General features: G+C 35.9%; 2 protein-coding genes across 2 annotated transcripts; both read right to left on the bottom strand.

Moving 5' to 3' along the window:
- Positions 1-4,409: 4,409 nt before the first annotated feature.
- LOC139862259 (metal-nicotianamine transporter YSL3-like) lies at positions 4,410-8,544 on the bottom strand. Its single transcript, XM_071850838.1, has 8 exons — positions 8,483-8,544; positions 7,138-7,587; positions 6,880-7,043; positions 6,512-6,606; positions 6,293-6,427; positions 6,030-6,219; positions 5,819-5,933; positions 4,410-5,401 (listed from the first exon to the last, which is right to left on the bottom strand). The coding sequence occupies exons 2-8, from the start codon at positions 7,514-7,516 to the stop codon at positions 4,473-4,475; spliced, it is 2,007 nt and encodes a 668-aa protein (XP_071706939.1). The 5' UTR covers positions 7,517-7,587; positions 8,483-8,544; the 3' UTR covers positions 4,410-4,472.
- LOC139862268 (uncharacterized) lies at positions 8,404-11,288 on the bottom strand. Its single transcript, XM_071850848.1, has 3 exons — positions 10,870-11,288; positions 9,722-10,091; positions 8,404-8,780 (listed from the first exon to the last, which is right to left on the bottom strand). Exons 1-3 carry the CDS (start codon positions 11,248-11,250, stop codon positions 8,587-8,589), a joined length of 945 nt encoding a protein of 314 aa, XP_071706949.1. The 5' UTR covers positions 11,251-11,288; the 3' UTR covers positions 8,404-8,586.
- Positions 11,289-19,984: the final 8,696 nt, after the last annotated feature.

The raw sequence follows: 19,984 nt of genomic DNA on the forward strand, positions 1-19,984 counted from the left end.
ACACTTTTACTTAAAGTTGAGACAAAACATAAGTTTTCTTTTGACAACTTAGAATAATTAATGACTTTCTCTAAACCATATTTTACTTTTCCTTCAACAACATATTCACTAAACCTTTTAGGCATAGCAGTATCTCTTTGTGATCTCCTAACACTAGGAGTGTAAGAATATGAATCTTTATTAACTGACACAGTGCCCTCAGGAGAAACAGTGTCATCTATAGGTGTTGCTGTAGGTGCAGATGTCCTGGTATGATCAACATTCACATCTGGAATAGTAGTAATTGTTGAACTATCCAAGGTCACCTTGCAACCACTGCCCTCACCTATACTGGATTTGGATTTATCTCTCCCATCATCATTGGGACTTAGGGTTTGTTGACTTTCATGAACACCAATATCCCAAAAGTTTAATTGATTTATACTGAAAGTTGAACTTTCAACAGAACTTACAGAATCCTTTGTTTTAAAAGGAAAAACATTTTCAAAGAATTTAACATCGCTTGAGATAAAAAATGACTTATTATCAAGACTGTAAAGTTTATAACCCTTCTTAACAGAAGAGTAACCCATAAACACACATTTTTCAGCCCTTTCAGAAAACTTATCTGAATTATTTAGAATATTAGCAAATGCAAGACAGCCAAAAACCCTTAAATGAGAGAGATCAGGAGGTCTGTTAAAGACAAGTTCAAAAGGACACATTCCACCTAAAACAGAAGAGGGAGTTCTGTTAATTAAGTAGGCAGAGGTCATAATGCATTCATCCCATAATCTTAGTGGAATCCCCCCTTGAAACATAATGGCTCTTGCAACATTTAGCAAGTGCATATGTTTCCTTTCAACCACACCATTTTGTTGTGGTGTATATGCACAAGTTGTTTGATGTATAATTCCTAACTTTTGTGTGAAATTATTAAAACTTGAATTCACAAATTCTGTCCCATTATCAGATCTAATACACTTTACAGTTTTATCAAACTGATTTTTGAGAAGAGTGAATAGATTTTCAAAACATCCAAACACTTCATCTTTGGATTTTAAAAGATATACCCAAACAGATCTAGTGTAATCATCAACAACAGTTAAGAAATATCTGAAGCCTTTATGACTTGCAACTTTATAAGGACCCCAAACATCAAGATGAATTAATTCACCCAAAGTATTAGATATATGTTCACTAAGAGGAAAAACCTCTCTTGTCTGTTTTGCCTTGTAGCACACATCACAAGGAGTATTGATGTTTTCATTATTAGCAAGATTAATTCCTTTTAAGTGCATTAAAGCCTGCTCAGCTGGATGACCCAGCCTGCAGTGCAACAATGTTTTAGAAATAGAGTTAAAGTTACTTATGTTTGTATTCCCAACATTACCTTTACTATTTTTAGTCAGATAATATAGCCCATCACACTGTTCACCAGTCACCAGAGTTTTCTTGGTTACCAAATCCTGAATGTGACAAGCATGCACATCAAAGCCCACAAACAAATTATTATCTCTTACTAAACAATAAACAGATAATAAGCTAACACAATAGTCAAGAATGACAAGCACATCTTGCAGAATAATATCTTCAGTGATTTTAAGATTTCCAATTTTAGTAACCTTAGCAAGTGTGCCATTAGGGTGTTGAACAGTTAAATTTAGTTCACTTACATCAACACTAGATACAAATCCCAAAGTGGAATTTGTCATGTGTTGACTTGCACCAGAGTCAACAATCCACCCATAGTTAACATTATTCACCTTACTTGATTTATTAGACACAAGAAATTTGTTTTGATGTGTGTTAAAGAAAACATTATAATTCATGAAATTACCTGCAGCCTTTGAAGAAGCAGGTTTGGTGCAGGTTTTCTCATCAAGAAGGCTAAGAAGCTTCATAACTTGTTCATTACTTAAAGACACAGCTGTAGTACTGGTGCTACCCTGATTATCATTAGTAACTTTACTTAAATTTCCTCTCATATTGTTATTAAAACCTTTTCTTTTCAAGTTGGGAGGATACCCAATAATTTCAAAACATTTGTCAACAGTGTGATTTGTCATTCCACATTTAGTACATTTTAAGTTTCCACTTCTTGATGGAAACCCAACAATTTTAAAGCATTTTTCAGTGGGATGATTATCCCTCCCACATTCAGCACATCTTTGACCACTAGAAGATAGATTTGTTTTAAGTTTAAGATTACTAGTGAAAGAAGAAGATTCACTTGAATACTTCTTGTCAGTTTGATTTGAGTTTCTATGAGACTCTTCTCTTGATATAATGGAGAAAGCAGTTTTAACAGTGGGTAAAGGGTCCCTCATTAGAATATTGCTCCTAATGGGTAGATATATATCATCTAAACCCATGAGAAATTGCATCAGTTTTATTAAATTTGTGTGTTCTTTAAACTCTTTTGATGCTGTGAGGCCACAAGCAGGTAATTGAACCAGAATATCATATTGTTTCCAAAGAGAATTCAGTTTATGATAATAATCTGAAACAGGAGTTCCAGATTGTTTTGTTGAATTAATCTCTTGATATAGATTGAAAAGAACTGAACCATCAACTTTATCATAAGTTTCCTTCAATTCATCCCAAACCTCAGAAGCAATTTCTGAAAAATTTTGACCACTATACAGTTCATCATACATAGATCCAAGAATCCATGAAAGAACAACTGCATTACACCTATCCCATTGATTGCTTAGAACTTCATCTTCTTCATCTTTTTCAAGTGTTCCATTTATAAAACCCATTTTATTTTTAGTTTGAAATGCTAATTTCATAGCACATGACCAAGATTTGTAATTTTCTGTACCTTTTAATTTGAAAGTGATTAAAGGTGTACTAGAAATATCATGGCATGAAGATACAATGGATCTCCAAAGTCCAGTTTACTTATGAGTGTAGTACTTGCATCAGATTTAGTATCATCACCCATTATAACAGAAAATAGTAATTAATCAATACAAGCACGACAAAAATTAAGTAATCCTTTCAAGATCAAGCCACAACTTGATCAGGTTTCCAGTGATTTCTTGAATCACGATCAAGAGTTGGGCTGTGGCGATCCTTGAATGAATTATTTAATTACAAACAAATAATAAAAGAAATAAAAGATAAAGATGAGTTTAGATACGCCCCTATATCTTCTGTGGAGCGGAAGAACAAAGAATAGCCTGATGCAACCAAGAACACGAGCAGAATTAGGGTTTACAGAAAACCCCTAATTTTATCAACCCTAGATCCAGACTAAACCCGAATCGCTTTAATTGAACAAATTGAAGGTTAAGAACACGAACCCCCAATCTTCAAACCAACTTGTGACAAGTAATCGATCAAACACTCCTTTGATAAATCACAAGCCCTAGATTTGAGAAACCAGAAAAGATTTTTAACCGATGAACACAATCAGGCGTTGAACCGCTCTGATACCATGTAAAAACACACAACGAAGCAATAAAATCACCAAGAATTGAAAGATCTAACACCACTTGAACAGATTGAAACAATTTAACCAATGAATTTACAACAAACTTTTGATTCAAACACTTAGAACATTCATCAACTAGATGAATGATCATACATAAACTTAAACAAATTGCTAATTCAAAACAAGATTGCTATGAACTCTGAATAACAATGAAAATTTCAGAGCAGTAGAAATCGATCGAATGAAATTGTGAACTGCAAACCCTAAAAATCTCCCTTTTATAACACAGTGATAACATGTTTCTGTTTAAACCTCAAAATATGAGAAAGGGCCGGAATGGTCCCTCTAATATGCAAAGTCAAGTCTAACTACGTCCCATCTTTGTATAATTGCAATTCAGCCCCCGTACCAGGTACATTGACTGAAAAACAACATACATGATTCGCAAAAGACTTGACCCCTTCAACAAACATCAACATCAACAAGTATACATGCAGCAGCAACTATATCAACTTCTGCACAGCTACATCTACACACAGCCACAACCTACAAACACTTAACCAACAATAAGAACATGCAGAAACAGAATAAAAGCAATTAGAATGAGAATGATACCATTATTTGAACACTTATTAATTTTTTCATTTTTACTTATTTACTTTGGGCATTTACATTGCCACCATCAAAATTAATAGATCCACCAAAACCGTAAATTAAGTATTTGTAGTGTATAAATATCTAACACATACTTGTGGTGAATTTGTCTATTTTTTGTTAGAAATGTCAACGTCTATTTACTTTTTTGTACTTTTATTAAACTCACCTCAACATTGAAATTACTATAGTTCAACCGAAACACATAATCATTACTGTACATAGTAACAAACAGTTAATAAGATGTAGCAATTGTCTAACTACAGTCTTCAGCATCAAATGCAATGTATTCAGTACCACTTTTATTGAGACAATATAACTAATAAATCTCTTAACTTAAAATACAGTTGTTGTATGTTATATCTGTAACAAAATGTTTACAATAACACAATTCTTATTAAGAACTCAAGAACTTCATACACATAGGAGGCCTAATTTTCGACAACGATAAAATTGCAGCCGGAAGAATCCACAAACCTTCACCGCAAATCAAACCAGAAGCAACCGAAATCGACATTAACTCAGCTTTCTTAATATTAATCCTCTCCCAAATTAACACAATCAAGCTTCCAACACACATATCAATAGCAAAATACCCACCAATCAAAAAAGGCACAGCCATACATATAGGCAATGGCATCCATTTCACTACCTTTTTCGGTACCAAATCTTTCACTACATTAATCCCAACCGCAAACGCAAAGAAACCATAACATAACTGTAAACAATGCTTTGGCAAAGCCGAAAATCCTTCGACTCCAATAATCGCCATGTTTCTGAAAACTATTGCAAATGGTGCTTTATATTCACCTTTAGGGTTACCTAAATCGAACGCTTTGGCAAATAACGATAACGTCAGAGGTGATACAACACATCCGATTGCGGTACCGATCGCTTGACTAACAAGCATTGTTCTAGGAGAAGTTAGAGTTAAATGTCCTGTTTTTAAATCATGCATTAATGTGCTGGAAACGTAAAGAACCGATTTCAGAATCCCGCAACCGACTAATCCGGCGATAACTCCGTTTTGTTTTCCGGCCAATGCTGCCATTATAAAAAGCCCGATTTTACCGTAATTGTAGGCCATGTCCCAGTCGGTTAACCCGGTTCCATAAGCGTTGCAGAAGGCTAACGAAGGAGCGATAATGTAGGCAATTATGACAAAATACCACTTAACCTCTGGAAATATTAAGGGTATTGCGAATGCGTTGACAATAGTTAATAAGGTGTATCCGATTAGTCCAATCCACATGGGTATGCGTTCTCTGATGAAAACTTCATTTTGTAATTGTTCCTCTTCTGTAACTTCATTGTTGCTACCTACGGCTGCAGGAAGACAATAAATTTAGGACGTAAACGAGTCGGTCGGGATTTTGAAACGACAAGTCGGTCGATTTAGGTTCGAGTCAGACATTGGCTAACATTGATTTTTAATAATATATGTACAACAATAATACTCAATCTCACATACATATTTCATACATATGCATAGGGCACAAAATTTGAGTATAAAAAATATAAAACTTTGACCTAAGTTTGACCAACCTTGACTTTGACTGACTCAGGCTAACTTTGACCAAATTTGACCCGACTTTTTAGCTTTGATCAACTAATTAGACGTGTTCTGGGAGAAACGGGACATGCTATTCATCAAACTGACTAGTCGGCCGAGATGGCTGTCGTTCACAGCTATTTTATTGAAATGGTTTAAATTGCAGCTTTGGAAATAACTAGCAGAATTACCTAAATTAAGGTTTTGACTTTTCAATTTTCCGTAGATACTCGCATATGTGAAGTATAATATCTTGAGGAAGTTAAAAAGTCCATCACCTAGGAGAAGCGAAATGGATATAAAGACCTGCAGACCAAGAACTTAGTCAGAAACAAATGTATTGAAAGAAATTTCTCATAGATAATTTTTCATGAGAAAAAGCAAAATTGTAGCGTTCGTCACCTTGTAACCACTGAGACTTTCCATACTACTTTCTGATACATTACTAGGAAACCATTCGCCTTTCTGTTTTTCAATAAGCGGCCACATTATACCCCATGATATCACAGCTCCAAACAGCAACGAAAAATTCACAATGTGAGGACAAATCATCCCAGTTCCCACATAAGTCAAGCTAAAGTTAAAGTAAAATCTACACGAAACAGGAAACAAACCATTTAGTAACAAAGAAACAGATACCATATAGAATGAACAAGAAACCGTACGTTTTCTTCCATGCTTCTAATCCAAAAGTAGGGAACTGCGCAAATCCGCATTCTCCTTTTCCAGTGAAGAACCATTGGAAGATCGCCCACAAGAAACTGATAGAAAAGTACTTTGAAAAACCCTTGACTTGCTTCCTGTAAGAGGGAAAAAAAAAACATTTGTTAAGGATGTGTCATGACGTGTTGTAACAGAGTTTATAAAATGTGTAGAAGACGTACTTTGCCATCTCGTCCCCCTGACTATGAAATCCGTTGATAAGAACAGCTGTGGCAGTGCCACTTGGGAATATCAACTTATAATCGACAATCAAAATCTGTTTAATAAAAGAAATATGATAAATTCAGAAATCGTGAGTGATTATTGAAAAAGTATTAGTTACAACTTTCATATAAATATCTGAATGAGATGATTTGGGAGGTACACTTGAAAAACAGGCAAATTCCCGCTCATTTGACCTGTTACTCTTTCGGCTAGATTTTTTTTATTGGATTTTAACCCGTGTATGATAAACTTATTTGTACAAAAATGGGTTAAAAATGATAGGTTTATCATTAATATACAAACTTAGAGAAGAAATAGAACGCACCTTTCGTAGTGGAATCAGTACAAAAAGACCAACAAAACAGATTAAAAAAGAGAAGCCAATCATCCAACCGACATGAAGTTCTTTGTAAGTCCCCGGAGACTTTGCACCACCTGCCAACTCATACGTCTTCTTGTTCAGAGCTAGTAAATAAGACCCAAATCCACCTATTTTCATCCCCAAAAATCATTAAAATCAATTATAAATTATCATAAATTGTAGAAGGTAAAATAAGATAAAAGTTTAAAAGGTTGAAGAAACCTCCAATAGCAATGCTGTAACAAGCAACCGAGCACGTTTGAATCATTGTGTTTTCATGCCTGGTAAAAGGCGCGGTTGAAATTCCAGATTTTTGAAGAATCTTTGTATAAGTTTTCATAAACACAAAAGCAAGAAGTGCAGCTGAAACGTTTAAATTAGGAAGAATCCCAGTTGTTAGATTCAATTTCATTGCTATAACGGTGTAAACACTTCCTAAAATAACACTTGCAATAACTCCTCGAACAGTTATTTGTTTCGTCCATGGTTGCAGTCGATTTGAAGCTCGAAGATGATGATCATAATCATCGTCTTTTTTCTCTTGTTCCATCTCATCAATGTCTCTTTCAACATCTCCGGTCTCCATTTCTGTGTTTCTCATAACTTTATACAACAAATGAGATGTTTCCACGTATAGTAATTATATGAAGTGATCCCAAAATATGAAGTCAACTGGCAAATGTTACATACAAGAAACTTATATTATCTATATGCAATATGCAATTATATATTGTGTTGATAAATGTATGCCAATGAGCAAAAGCTGCATATGAATGATGTCTGCATTTTGATCAAACACTAAAACCATATAATTGGTGAGATACTGCCTGCTTGTAATTTTATACTCACTAATAATACTTCACCTGCAACTGCAAGTACAACCATTGACTTATTAACTATTCAAAATTATTTATTCAAATGAGAACAACAACAACAACAACAACAACAAAACCCAATACCACATGAGTGGTGTATGGGGGAGGTGAGATGTAGACAATCATTCCCCTATCCGAGAATAAAGACAAGTCATTTCTCCACCCAGAGTGAAACACTCTCAAGAGTAGAGAAAGTCATCCCTCTCTTTATTCGACGGATAAAGAGATTGCTTCCGAGAGGACCTCCGACCTTTAAGTAGGAAAAAGTTTTTAAAAAAAATAAAATAAAAATACTAAAATAAAAATAATAATAGACGCCATGAAAATGTTATAATCAAATTTCCATGGGTTTGAAATCCTGCCTGAAATTTAATTTAGGCTCTAAGAGTCAGTCAAGTCGCCAATAAATCGACGATTGAGAAATTAACAGTTATTCATAAGATCCAAAAAAGTGCATTGATTATCAATCATAGTTGCATGAATAATTAATTAATGTTGTAATATGATTGGCTATATGGGTCAATGATCTACATATCTCCTACATGTTAGTATATTCTATGTTATAATATACTTGTAATTATGTCTGAATCTGGAACTATTCTAAAGGAGCAAATTGAAAATATGAAATATGAAATATGCATTCATATACCTGAATTACAAGAATTAAGACAAGAGCAACAAAAACACATTACATGATATTTTACTGAAGTATGACCAAAAGGATGCTTTCATGATGACTGTTGTATATACGAATTGTAACCTATAGTACAAAACAGCTTCTTCCACAATTGATGATTCATTCGGTTTTTGTGGTCGTTTCAATTGGAAATGGACTTAAAATTCCCAATTTAATGCAGAAATCCAAACCAACAGCAGCAAACAGAAAGATTAAAAGATTCTCTGATACGTAAACTGCACCATTGAAGGCATGTGACAAAACGCTACCGACTTCCAACTCCAAAGGTGGTCCACCTCCTAATGTAGCAAGGCCTACATCACATACTCGAATAAGAACATATTGAAGTAACAAATTACTTTATGGATAAACAGGTTGAGCAATTACAGGCAACGGGTCAAAACGTGTTTAACATAATATGGATATTATTTAGGACAGGATGAAACAGATTTATGGGCTAGGTCGCTATTAGGGAAGTACTCGGTCGGGACTTTGGGACTTTGGAGGGAGTAATCGGCAATTCGGGATTCGGCGATTAAGCGATTAGACTTTATAAACATGTACATAATAAATTTCAAAATTATATGTGCAAATATAGAAGAGAACCATAAACATAACTTTAACATAATTGTCTAAACATACACAAAATCGATCATTTGTTCAAAAACTCTAAAGTTCTAGTTTAAATTCCTATTAATATGTTGACCAATTTTGATTCTGACCAAGAAATATGATTTTGATCCATTAACTGACCTGACCAATTAATTAAACGGATTTTCTAAAATCGGATCGGTCTATTCTTAAAAGGGAGTAATCAGGGATTAATCGGAATCGGGGTTTTTTACAGTAGTGTTTATTGGTTGACCTGAAACACTTTTTACACCGCTCTTTATAAGTTTTATGCATAATCCATGCTTAAAATATGATTACAATGATAATCTATTCTAGTTCTATAATAAAGAGTTTTGGAAGTTTCATGCATTAAGAATATAGTTTAACGGATTTCAACCTGTTCGACAACTTGTCCCACTAGTTACTTTTATAGCCATTATTTCACGTTACTCATTTGAGATTGGAAATAACCCAAATACAGTGAATATTAAGTCATTGGATTAAAACTACCACCTCTAATACTGAGTAGTAAATTTAAGAGACACCATAGTAAACATAACGGACGCCAAAGACTAAAGAGTCTCAAAATTAAAGTAAAATCAAACCAATAATCTATTTAATCAAAAAAAAATTATCAAAATACCTTTGACAAATCCAAAAGCTGCAGAAGTTCCAGTTTTGAGCTGAAAATTATCAAGATCGCGTCTCACAGCATAACGAAAGGTGACACCAAATAACGCACAGCTAAAAAGAGTGATTCCTAAAGGGAGTATTAACTGTGATGTTTCAGTGACCTCAGCTAAGGAAAACGGTAAGCTTGCGAGTGTGCCGGCTATTGCAGAAATACAAGCGGCTTTTACGGATTCAAGTCTTTCTTTGTTTTTGTACATTGCTTGTTTTTCTGTTTCTGTCATCATTGAATCTTTATTATCCCCAATTTCATCTTCAAGAGAACGTTCTGCTTCCTCAACTAGCGCTCTTGCTTCTGATAACTCCTTCTGGCATTCATCAATCTTCAATATACACAAAATATTTTCCATTAGTAACACATAACTTCAACACGGTTTGTTGATCAATTTATGGAAGTAAAGATGGGAATACGGGCGGGTTATGCAACTTTGTAAAGGACTTTTGTTAAGATCCAAAATGGGTCGTGCGGGTTTGGTTGAGCTGGATTGACCCGCAGCACATTTAGGTCAAATTCTAATTATATAATATTATTTTAACAATGATTAGGACCTACTATATCTTGACACAACCTTTTTTTATGCATATAACATAATACAAGGTAGCCCTGTTGTGATAACGCAAATTAACCCGTTAGCCCGTAGAGACTGTAGAGATAAACCTGACCTAACCGTGTAAGCATTCAACGATCCTATCAACAAGTTCGGATTTTGTGGTCAAATTAATCATTTTTGTGATAAGAATTGACAAAATTTTATAACATTCTGTCACACAGCGTTTTATAATATTCAGAAAGGAGTGAATATGGGCATGCTGGAACCATAAATTTTGATCATAAAAGTCAAACCTAAGTATGTATATAATCCATATTAATTAGTGTCAAGTAGTACTTACACTTGGGCTTTTTAACCCCATTTCTATATTATTCAAATACCAATTAATCAACTATGTTTCTCCACAATACAAATTACTCCACAATTAAGCATTTAAGCTATTGGCAAATAATTTAATCAAACACCTAGAGTGCAACTAAAGATACATTTCAGATTCAAATCAACACTTATAAATATAAATTAAACACTGTGAGAAGAACATATAACTAACCTCAGCAGCTCTAATTTCAAGCTGATTAATATATTCTTTAATCTTGTTATTTTCAATTTCTTGTTTTTTAATTTCCTCAAGTTCCCTTTTAGCCAATTCAACTCTTTGTGCAGCTTTATCTAACCCATCTAGTAAAACCCTATTTTCCTCTTTATTTAATAATTCATCTACACGCTCATCAACTATACCAGATAACAAATTCTTCAATCCTCCATTATTATTATCATTACTATTGATGGGGTTACTGCATTTAATTGCAAATGAACAAGACCTCAATGATGATGATGATTTAAAGGGGTTATTAAAAATGTAAAATTTAGTTTTGTTGGTAGATTGAATTGAAGGGTAAATGAGTGCTGATGGATTGGGTGTGGTAGTCATGGTTTTTGGATTGTTTGAAAATAGACCCAAGAACTCATGAATTTTGCTTCTTTAATATCAGAGTAAATTTATATGTAAATACTAAATAGTCCCTACACTTTCCATACTAGTGTGTTACATACTTTTACAGTTATTAGGATATCAATAAATTTATGAAGATTGTGTAATTATTTATTGAAATAATTACGCTCCTCGCCCCTGTGGTAAACCTCAAATAACACTCCTCGTCTTTTTTTCTAATTTTTTTGCATTCCTCGCCCTTATTGTATTAACTTACTACATTCCCCGTCCTTCCGTCCAGTTGCTGTTAGTTTTAGACGTTAAGTTCTGACATGTGTGATATGGCCGAAACGGACGGTTTTATCTGCGTGGTGTCGTTAGGCCGCGACGCGTCAGAGTCAGCTACCGCGGGGGCGAGTAATGGTTTTATTATTTATATTTAGCTGGGGTTCCTAGCTATAACTCACCTACTTGTCTTCCTTTTAACAAGTAAGTGGTAAATATAACTCAGGTACGTATTTTTGTATGTTTGCTCAGTAATGTGGGACAAAAGTGCCTATATAGTTAGCCCTAGTGACAAGAGGTGATAGGTTAAGATTAACTAAGTATAATATTAATTTGACTATAAAAGTAAAGATAGATAGGTATGAAGAATAGAATCTTGAAGGGGAATTATTGCAAGAGTTTAACTTCCTAGGATAAACACTAAACCTCAATCAACTGGGCTGTGAACCTAAATGATTTGTCACTAAGAGTTTAGGCCTTGAAGATTCTGGCTAAGACGGATATCCCTACTCCCAACGTTAACCTAAAGGGTTTAAACGACCTTATGGATAGAATCCTAGGTACATGAACAAAGTGGTATACCCAATAAAGGAAAATCTCAGCTTTTCTTAATCCTAGTTGGTCTAACTAAAGCAATATCCTACCACTTAATCACTATGCTATGCCTTAACATTAACAGATGTGCAATCTTAGATATTCTAAGGTACTGCTAACTGGGATAGAAGTCTCTCCTTTTGCGATCACTTATTCAACCCCGGATCATCTTACAATATCTCAAGAACATTGCTTCTGACGCGAATCATGCTTTTGAGTAAGCTAGTGTTCACTGAACTCTCTATTGCTAACTCTAATCACAACCTAAATGGGCAGCTCTTCTGTGACGAATAAATGGTTATTCGTACGTAGGTACTATATCCCTATTGTGACGTTAAGCACACATTACTACTTACCTTGTATCCTAGGGTTGATCAGGTCCTAATACTAGGTTATAGCCACGTGAATAAGCGGAAAGGGTGATCCGTAAATTAAACTTCTAAACCGTCAAGGTTTCAGCATAACAATATGATAAGTTTCAGATAAAATATTCAACACATGATAAACAATTGTAACAGATAGATAATCATGCAAAGTAAAAGCAACTCAAGATAATAAATTTATTAAATTAAGGAAAACGTTCACCGTTTACAGATGAGATCTGGACCATTACAAGTGCTGACAACCTCTAAACCGCTCCTATTACAATCTTCGGCGTTCGCCTCCGGGTACTTAATTTCCCGCTCGGAGGTGAGAAGGCCTTGAAAGCTCTAGTGGGAGAAAGTGTATTGTAGTGAGAGAGTGAAGAGAGGTGTGTGAAAATTGGATGACAAAAAGCCCTTTAAATAGACTAGGAAATTGCCAGAATACGGCTGGCAGGCTGTATGGTGGCCCGTATTTGGCAGCCCGTTTGATTGGCAGCCCGTTTCTTGGGGGCGTGATATTACTCAAATTAGTCATATCTTTAGTCGTAATATCACGTCCTATTGTCGTTTATTTCGTATGTAAACATAGTAATTTCGATTGTATTTCATATTATTGTAATATAGTCTAGAATCATTGTAAACTTAAAGAAATATGGAAGATTATGTGTGACACAGCTCAGAGATCGAAACCAAGACCAGAAATCCAAAGACAGAAGGGTGCGCTCAGCGCACCCTTAAGGCATAATTTTGATCAGAAGATTTTTTGGCCAAAACCAAAGTGCGCCAAGCTTTGTGCGCGCCGCGCACAGTAGTGCGCTCAGCGCACCCCTACGCGCACTTTTACCAGAAAAGCATATTTTAACGTGCGATGTCGAGCTGTAAAGAAAAAGTGGGTTAGGTGAAGAGTGCGCTCAGCGCACCCTTACTGTGCGCGCCGCGCACAGTGCTTTTCACCAACTATTCAGCTTATTTAATTCCCTTTCCAGCTTCATTTCTTAAGCACCAGTTTCCTTTCTGTTTAGAGACGAAAACATACGATTCAAAGCAGTTCTTGGGCTTATCAAAGTGCATCTAAGCACTCAAATCATTGAAGAATCCAAGATCATTCAAGAGCTTCGTCCAAGATTACTTCTAAAAGGTTAATCTTGTATTTACAATGAATTCTATCTTTGTTACTGTTGTGTTTAAGTTTTCAAGCATGATTGTTGGCTAGTCCATTTTTATGTTCATCTAGATAAATAACCGAGATGTTGAATGTTTACTATTGATTGATTGTTATTATGCACGATAGTTTGATGTTTGAATATAAGAACCATTCTTGTTAAGTTTAATCCTTTCGATTCAACTAGTTGATATGTTCATTTGATTAAGAACCATCATCTTGTTAAGTTAATGTATTGATTTATACCTAGTGACATGTGTTTATCCGTCTTTTACCAAATGGGATAAGTTGAGTTCAAATGGTTAATTTACATAAGAATGTAAGAACGACTCTTGTAGATACTTTGGAATAGCTTAATTAGTATGTGTAATTGTCTAAGAGAATGACCAATTCCTTAGAATCTGTTATACACACTTTCAACTACCTAGTTCCATCAATTAACATGTGTTAGTGATTTGCCTTATCTAGTGACGTTTATAGGGATCTTATTATAACACTTAGTTAATTATTTGGGTTGGGTGAATTGAGCATTTAACCGGACCAAGGGAATGAACTAAGTTAAACCTTTAGTTGATATAGGAGTGGATCATGTACAACACACCATTGACTTGATCATTCTTCAAGTCTTCAAACTAGTTGAATTAGTTGATTACAAATAGGAGGTCTTAGATGACAAGAACATCACTTGCGTCATGTAATCCCGTTTGAGTGTTTGCGCAAGACTACTCTTGGTGAACCAATTAATTAGTTCTCATGCATAACCAATCAATCCAATCTTAATCCTAAATAACATTCAACATTAAGGGTAAAAAGTCTAGATGAGCATATTTTCTTAATTTGATATCAAAACTATCTTTTACTTTCATAAACTTAAAATACCAAAAATATTGTCTTTTAATCTTATTCATCACTTGATTCGCCCATCATAAAAGGGCAAACAAAAATATCTTGTAATTGTAATTTTATTAGTTAATCACAATTTAGTTCATAATCCTAATTTGACTTAGATATTGTCTTTGGAACTATACATGGATTTTACCATTTACTATACTACTACACGATCGGGTACACTGCCCGTTAGTGTGTAGCAATCTTTAATCGGTATTTTTCCATACTATTTTATACAACAATTCATATACCACGTTTTGCACATCAAGTTTTTGGCGCCGCTGCCGGGGACAGTTTTGTGTCAAAATAGAATTGTTAACTAATTTGTGATTAAGTAGTTTCTTAATTATTTTTAAATTATTAATAGTCTTTGATTTTTAGACTTATAGAATCGGTGCGTTTGATAGTTTTGTTAGTTGTGTGATTGACAGATTTTAGGTCGCATATGCCACATACCCGAAGTTCAGATTCTCCATTACTTACACCGCTTACAGCACCTGATAGAAAGCTTGGTAGAATCTCAAAAGAAGTACTTGAACTTTTTGAATCTTCATCAAAGCAAGAAACTTTTGAGTCAGAATCAAGTACAACCAAGCCAAGATATTCTGAATTTGAACCAGTTCATCCTCCAAATTTTGAAATGGAAGGAGAGGCACGGCAGGTGGTACCAAGACAATCAATGGCGGCCAAGATGAAAGCAACCCAAACCGGACAAGGTAGTGCCATTACTCCGCCCACAGGTGAAGAAAAATTTGAAATAAAAGAACCTATTCTCCAAATGATTAACAACAGATGTCAATTTGGTGGTGGTCTGAATGAAGATGCAAACGAACATATTCGTCTTTTTCAAGAGATATGTCTTCTATTCAAATTTAAACCAGACACTGATCAGGCCATATTTTTAAGACTTTTCCCATGGACACTCCACGGGAAATCACAAAGTTGGTTAGATTCATTGGACGAGGCTACGATAGAAACTTGGGATGGTATGATGGAAAAATTTCTTAAGAAATATTTTTCAGCTTCTAAGTCCGCGAGACTCCAACAAGAAATTACCCAATTCTGTCAAAAGCCGATGGAAACCTTATATGAAGCATGGAATCGGTTTTCCAAAATGCTAAGAGGTTGTCCAAACCATGGTCTGGATACCTTCCAACAAGTTCAAATTTTTTACAAGGGTTGTGATGTTGCAACCCGAATTTCCATTGATCAAGCGGCCGGAGGTTCACTCATGGACAAAACCGAGCAAGAGGCTTATGAGATAATCAAGAAGCAAGCTGATTATTCTCATGAGTGGCATCAAGAATGACCAATTACTCGTAATGCTCAAGTCCAAAGCGTCGGTGCTTATGATGACCTTAGTTCCCTAAGTGTGAAAATAGACGGTGCTGCTCGAAACATGGACAAAATCACCAAGGAAATTCATAGTATGAAGGTAGGTTGTGAATACTGTGGTGGTCTCCATTTAGGAAAAGATTGTGATGCCGGTTTAACAATGGCTCAAAAAGAAGAAGTGGCTTTCATAAGCCAAAGAAATAATAATCAATTTCAAGGAAGAGCCCAATTTAACCGAAACTTCAACAACCCCTACAACCCTCAAGGTCAAAATTCCAATTACCAACAAGGGTCAAGTAGTGAGTTCCAACAACAAACTCCGGATTTGTATCAAAAACCCCAACAAGAAGAGAAAAAGTCAAATATGGAGAGTTTGTTGGAGAATTTAATTGCATCTCAGACCCAGCTTGTCACCAATATAAGCCAAACAAACGAGAAAAATGAACATCAGTTTAGAAACCAACAAGCCTCAATTCAGAATTTGGAGAAGCAAATGAATGGTTTAGCTAGTTTACTTAGTGAAAGAAAACCAGAGAGTTTACCGGGCGATACTAATAAGAACCCCCGAAATGAGCACGCCAATGTTATCACCACACGGAGTGGTCTAACATATGAAGCTCCAAGAATGCCCGAAGATTCTGATTTCAGTGTTACGTTGAACAAAAATGATGAACCGGTTAAGGAGCCGGAACAAGTGGTTGAGAAGGAAGAACGTAAGAAATCCGTAGTGAAGCCATATCTACCACCGCTCCCATACCCAAGGAAACAACAACAAGAAAGGCTCGAAGCTAAAAGGTCAAAATTTCTAGATATGTTTAAACAAATTAACATACATATGCCTTTCATTGATGTGATTTCAGGTATGCCCAAGTATGCTAAGTTCTTAAAAGACTTACTTACTAATCGAAAGAAAATGGAGGAACTTTCATCCGTCACCATGAATGCTAATTGTTCCGCAATTTTGATGAACAAAATACCAAAGAAGTTAGCAGATCCTGGGAGTTTTACCATACCATGCCTCCTAGGAGATTTAGAATGCATTAAAGCATTAGTGGATTTAGGGGCTAGCATAAATTTAATGCCTTATTCATTATATGTTAAGCTAGATCCCGGGGTACTAAAACCAACCCGAATGGCAATTCAACTAGCGGACCGCTCTGTTAAATTCCCTCGTGGAATTTTAGAGAATATGTTAGTAAAAGTGGGTACCTTAGTATATTCGGCCGATTTTGTAATTTTGGACATGGAAGAGGACACACGTGTGCCTCTTATATTGGGTCGACCTTTCCTCAATACTGCTAGAGCTATTATAGATGTTCATGGGCAGAAATTGACCCTTAGCATTAAGGATATTAAGGTTACCTTTTCCGTTGACCATGCCTTGCAATACCCCGAGTCTACTGATGATAAATGTTATTATTTGCAAACCGTAGACACATATTCAGAGTTGTTGCAGGAATTTCCAGAATTGCAAAGTTCAGGAGAATGCATCTTGGCAGAAGGAGATGAAGAGAACATGGTGGAAGAAGTGGAAATGTTGACCACCTTAATGGCTAACGGTTATGAGCCAAATGATGAAGAATACAGAAAGTTGGATTTAGAAAATGAGTACCGATGTAAAACATCGATTGAAGAACCTCCCGTTTTGGAACTCAAGCCACTTCCAAGTCACTTGGAATATGCTTACCTTCAAGAGAATTCTACTCTCCCTGTTATCATTTCATCCGAACTCTCTGTAAGTGAGAAGTCTAAACTTGTTTCCATGTTAAAAGCCCATAAACTGGCTCTAGCATGGAAAATTCATGACATCAAGGGTATAAGTCCCTCTTATTGTACACATAAGATATTAATGGAAGATAACTATAAGCCATGTGTACAAAGACAAAGGCGAATGAACCCTAATATGCAAGAAGTCGTTAAAAAGGAGATTGTCAAACTCCTTGATGCGGGTCTTATTTACCCAATTTCGGATAGTCCTTGGGTGAGTCCGGTCCAATGTGTACCCAAAAAGGGTGGCATGACCGTTATCACCAACGAAAACGACCAATTAATTTCCACTAGGACTATCACGGGTTGGAGAGTATGTATTGATTATAGAAAATTAAATGATGCTACCCGAAAAGACCATTTTTCCCTTCCTTACATTGATCAAATGTTAAAAAGGTTAGCAGGAAAGAACTTTCATTGTTTTCTTGACGGTTTCTCAGGATATTTCCAAATCCCTATAGCACCCGAGGACCAAGAGAAAACCACCTTTACATGCCCTTATGGTACTTTCTCTTATCGACGTATGCCCTTTGGCTTATGCAATGCTCATGCCACCTTCCAAAGGTGTATGGTAGCTATTTTTCATGATATGATTGAAGACTTTATGGAAGTATTCATGGATGACTTTTCAGTCTTCGGTGATTCTTTTGACTCATGTCTTAATAATCTTGAGCGTATGTTGATTAGGTGTGAAGAATCTAATCTTGTACTTAACTGGGAAAAATGCCATTTTATGGTAAGAGAGGGCATTGTATTAGGTCATAAAATTTCTTGTGCAGGTCTGGAGGTGGATAGAGCTAAAGTGGAAGTCATAGCCAAATTACCACCACCGTCGAATGTGAAAGGTGTAAGAAGTTTTCTGGGGCACGCCGGTTTTTGCCGTCGATTCATTAAAGATTTTTCTAAAATTGCAACCCCGATGAACAAACTTCTTGAGAAAGACGCTCCATTTGTCTTTACGGACGAGTGTCTTAACGCCTTTAATCTTCTTAAAGCAAAGCTCACACAATCACCCATTCTCATATCACCGAATTGGTCACTTCCATTCGAACTTATGTGTGATGCGAGTGACTTTACTATTGGTGCCGTCTTGGGGCAAAGAATTGAAAAACATTTCTAGTCCATTTATTATGCTAGTAAAACATTGCAAGGAGCCCAACTTAATTACACTACCACCAAGAAGGAACTTCTAGCAATTGTCTTTTCATTTGACAAATTCCGATCTTACTTGGTACTAGCAAAGACGGTTGCCTGCACGACCACTCGGCCTTAAAGTACTTGCTTACTAAGCAAGATGCTAAATCCCGATTAATACGTTGGGTCTTGCTTTTGCAGGAATTCGACATTGATATTAAAGACAAAAAGGGGGCCGAAAACCTAGCAGCCGATCACCTCTCTCGCCTTGAGAACCCAAATCTTGAGGTTCTCCATGAGACCGTTATTCAATATAATTTTCCTGATGAAAATCTCATGAGAATTGAGAAGATTGATGATCCTTGGTTTGTATACATAGCCAACTATCTTGCGGGTGGATTCCTAAAAACCGATATGTCACATCAAAAGCGGAAGAAATTTTCCATTGACTTGAAATACTATTTTTGGGAAAACCCGTATCTCTTTAGACGGTGTCCCGATGGGATAATCCGTCGATGTGTCTCCGGGGAAGAATGCAACCAAATTCTTCTCCAATGTCATCTTGGTCCTACTGGTGGACATTTCGGACCCCAAATCACGGGGAGAAAAGTCTATGAGGCCAGTTTTTATTGGCCTACCATCTTTAAAGATGCACACCAAATATGTAAATCATGCGATTCTTGCCAAAGGGCGGAAAAGATTAGTCAAAGAGATGAAATGCCTCAAAACATAATCCAAGTTTGTGAGGTTTTCGATATTTGGGGCATTGATTTCATGGGACCATTCCCAAAATCTCATTCCAACCAATACATACTCGTTGCCGTTGACTACGTATCAAAATGGGCAGAGGCAAAGGCTCTCCCCACAAACGATGCATGAGTTGTTGTAACTTTTCTTAAAGAGCTTTTTGCCCAGTTCGGTACCCCGAAGGCTTTAATTAGTGATCGTGATACCCATTTTTGCAACACCCAATTAGAAAAGGTGTTGAAACGCTATGGGATAACCCATAAAATTTCTACATCTTATCACCCACAAACAAGTGGGCAAGTTGAAAATACGAATCGGGCACTTAAAAGGATCCTTGAGAAAACGGTTGGATCGAATCCTAAGGTGTGGTCAATGAAGCTTGACGATGCTTTGTGGGCATTTAGAATCGCCTACAAAACTTCTATTGAAACCACACCTTACCGCCTAGTCTATGGGA

Source organism: Rutidosis leptorrhynchoides, chromosome 1 (genome assembly GCF_046630445.1).
Source record: "Rutidosis leptorrhynchoides isolate AG116_Rl617_1_P2 chromosome 1, CSIRO_AGI_Rlap_v1, whole genome shotgun sequence".
Taxonomy (NCBI): domain Eukaryota; kingdom Viridiplantae; phylum Streptophyta; class Magnoliopsida; order Asterales; family Asteraceae; genus Rutidosis; species Rutidosis leptorrhynchoides.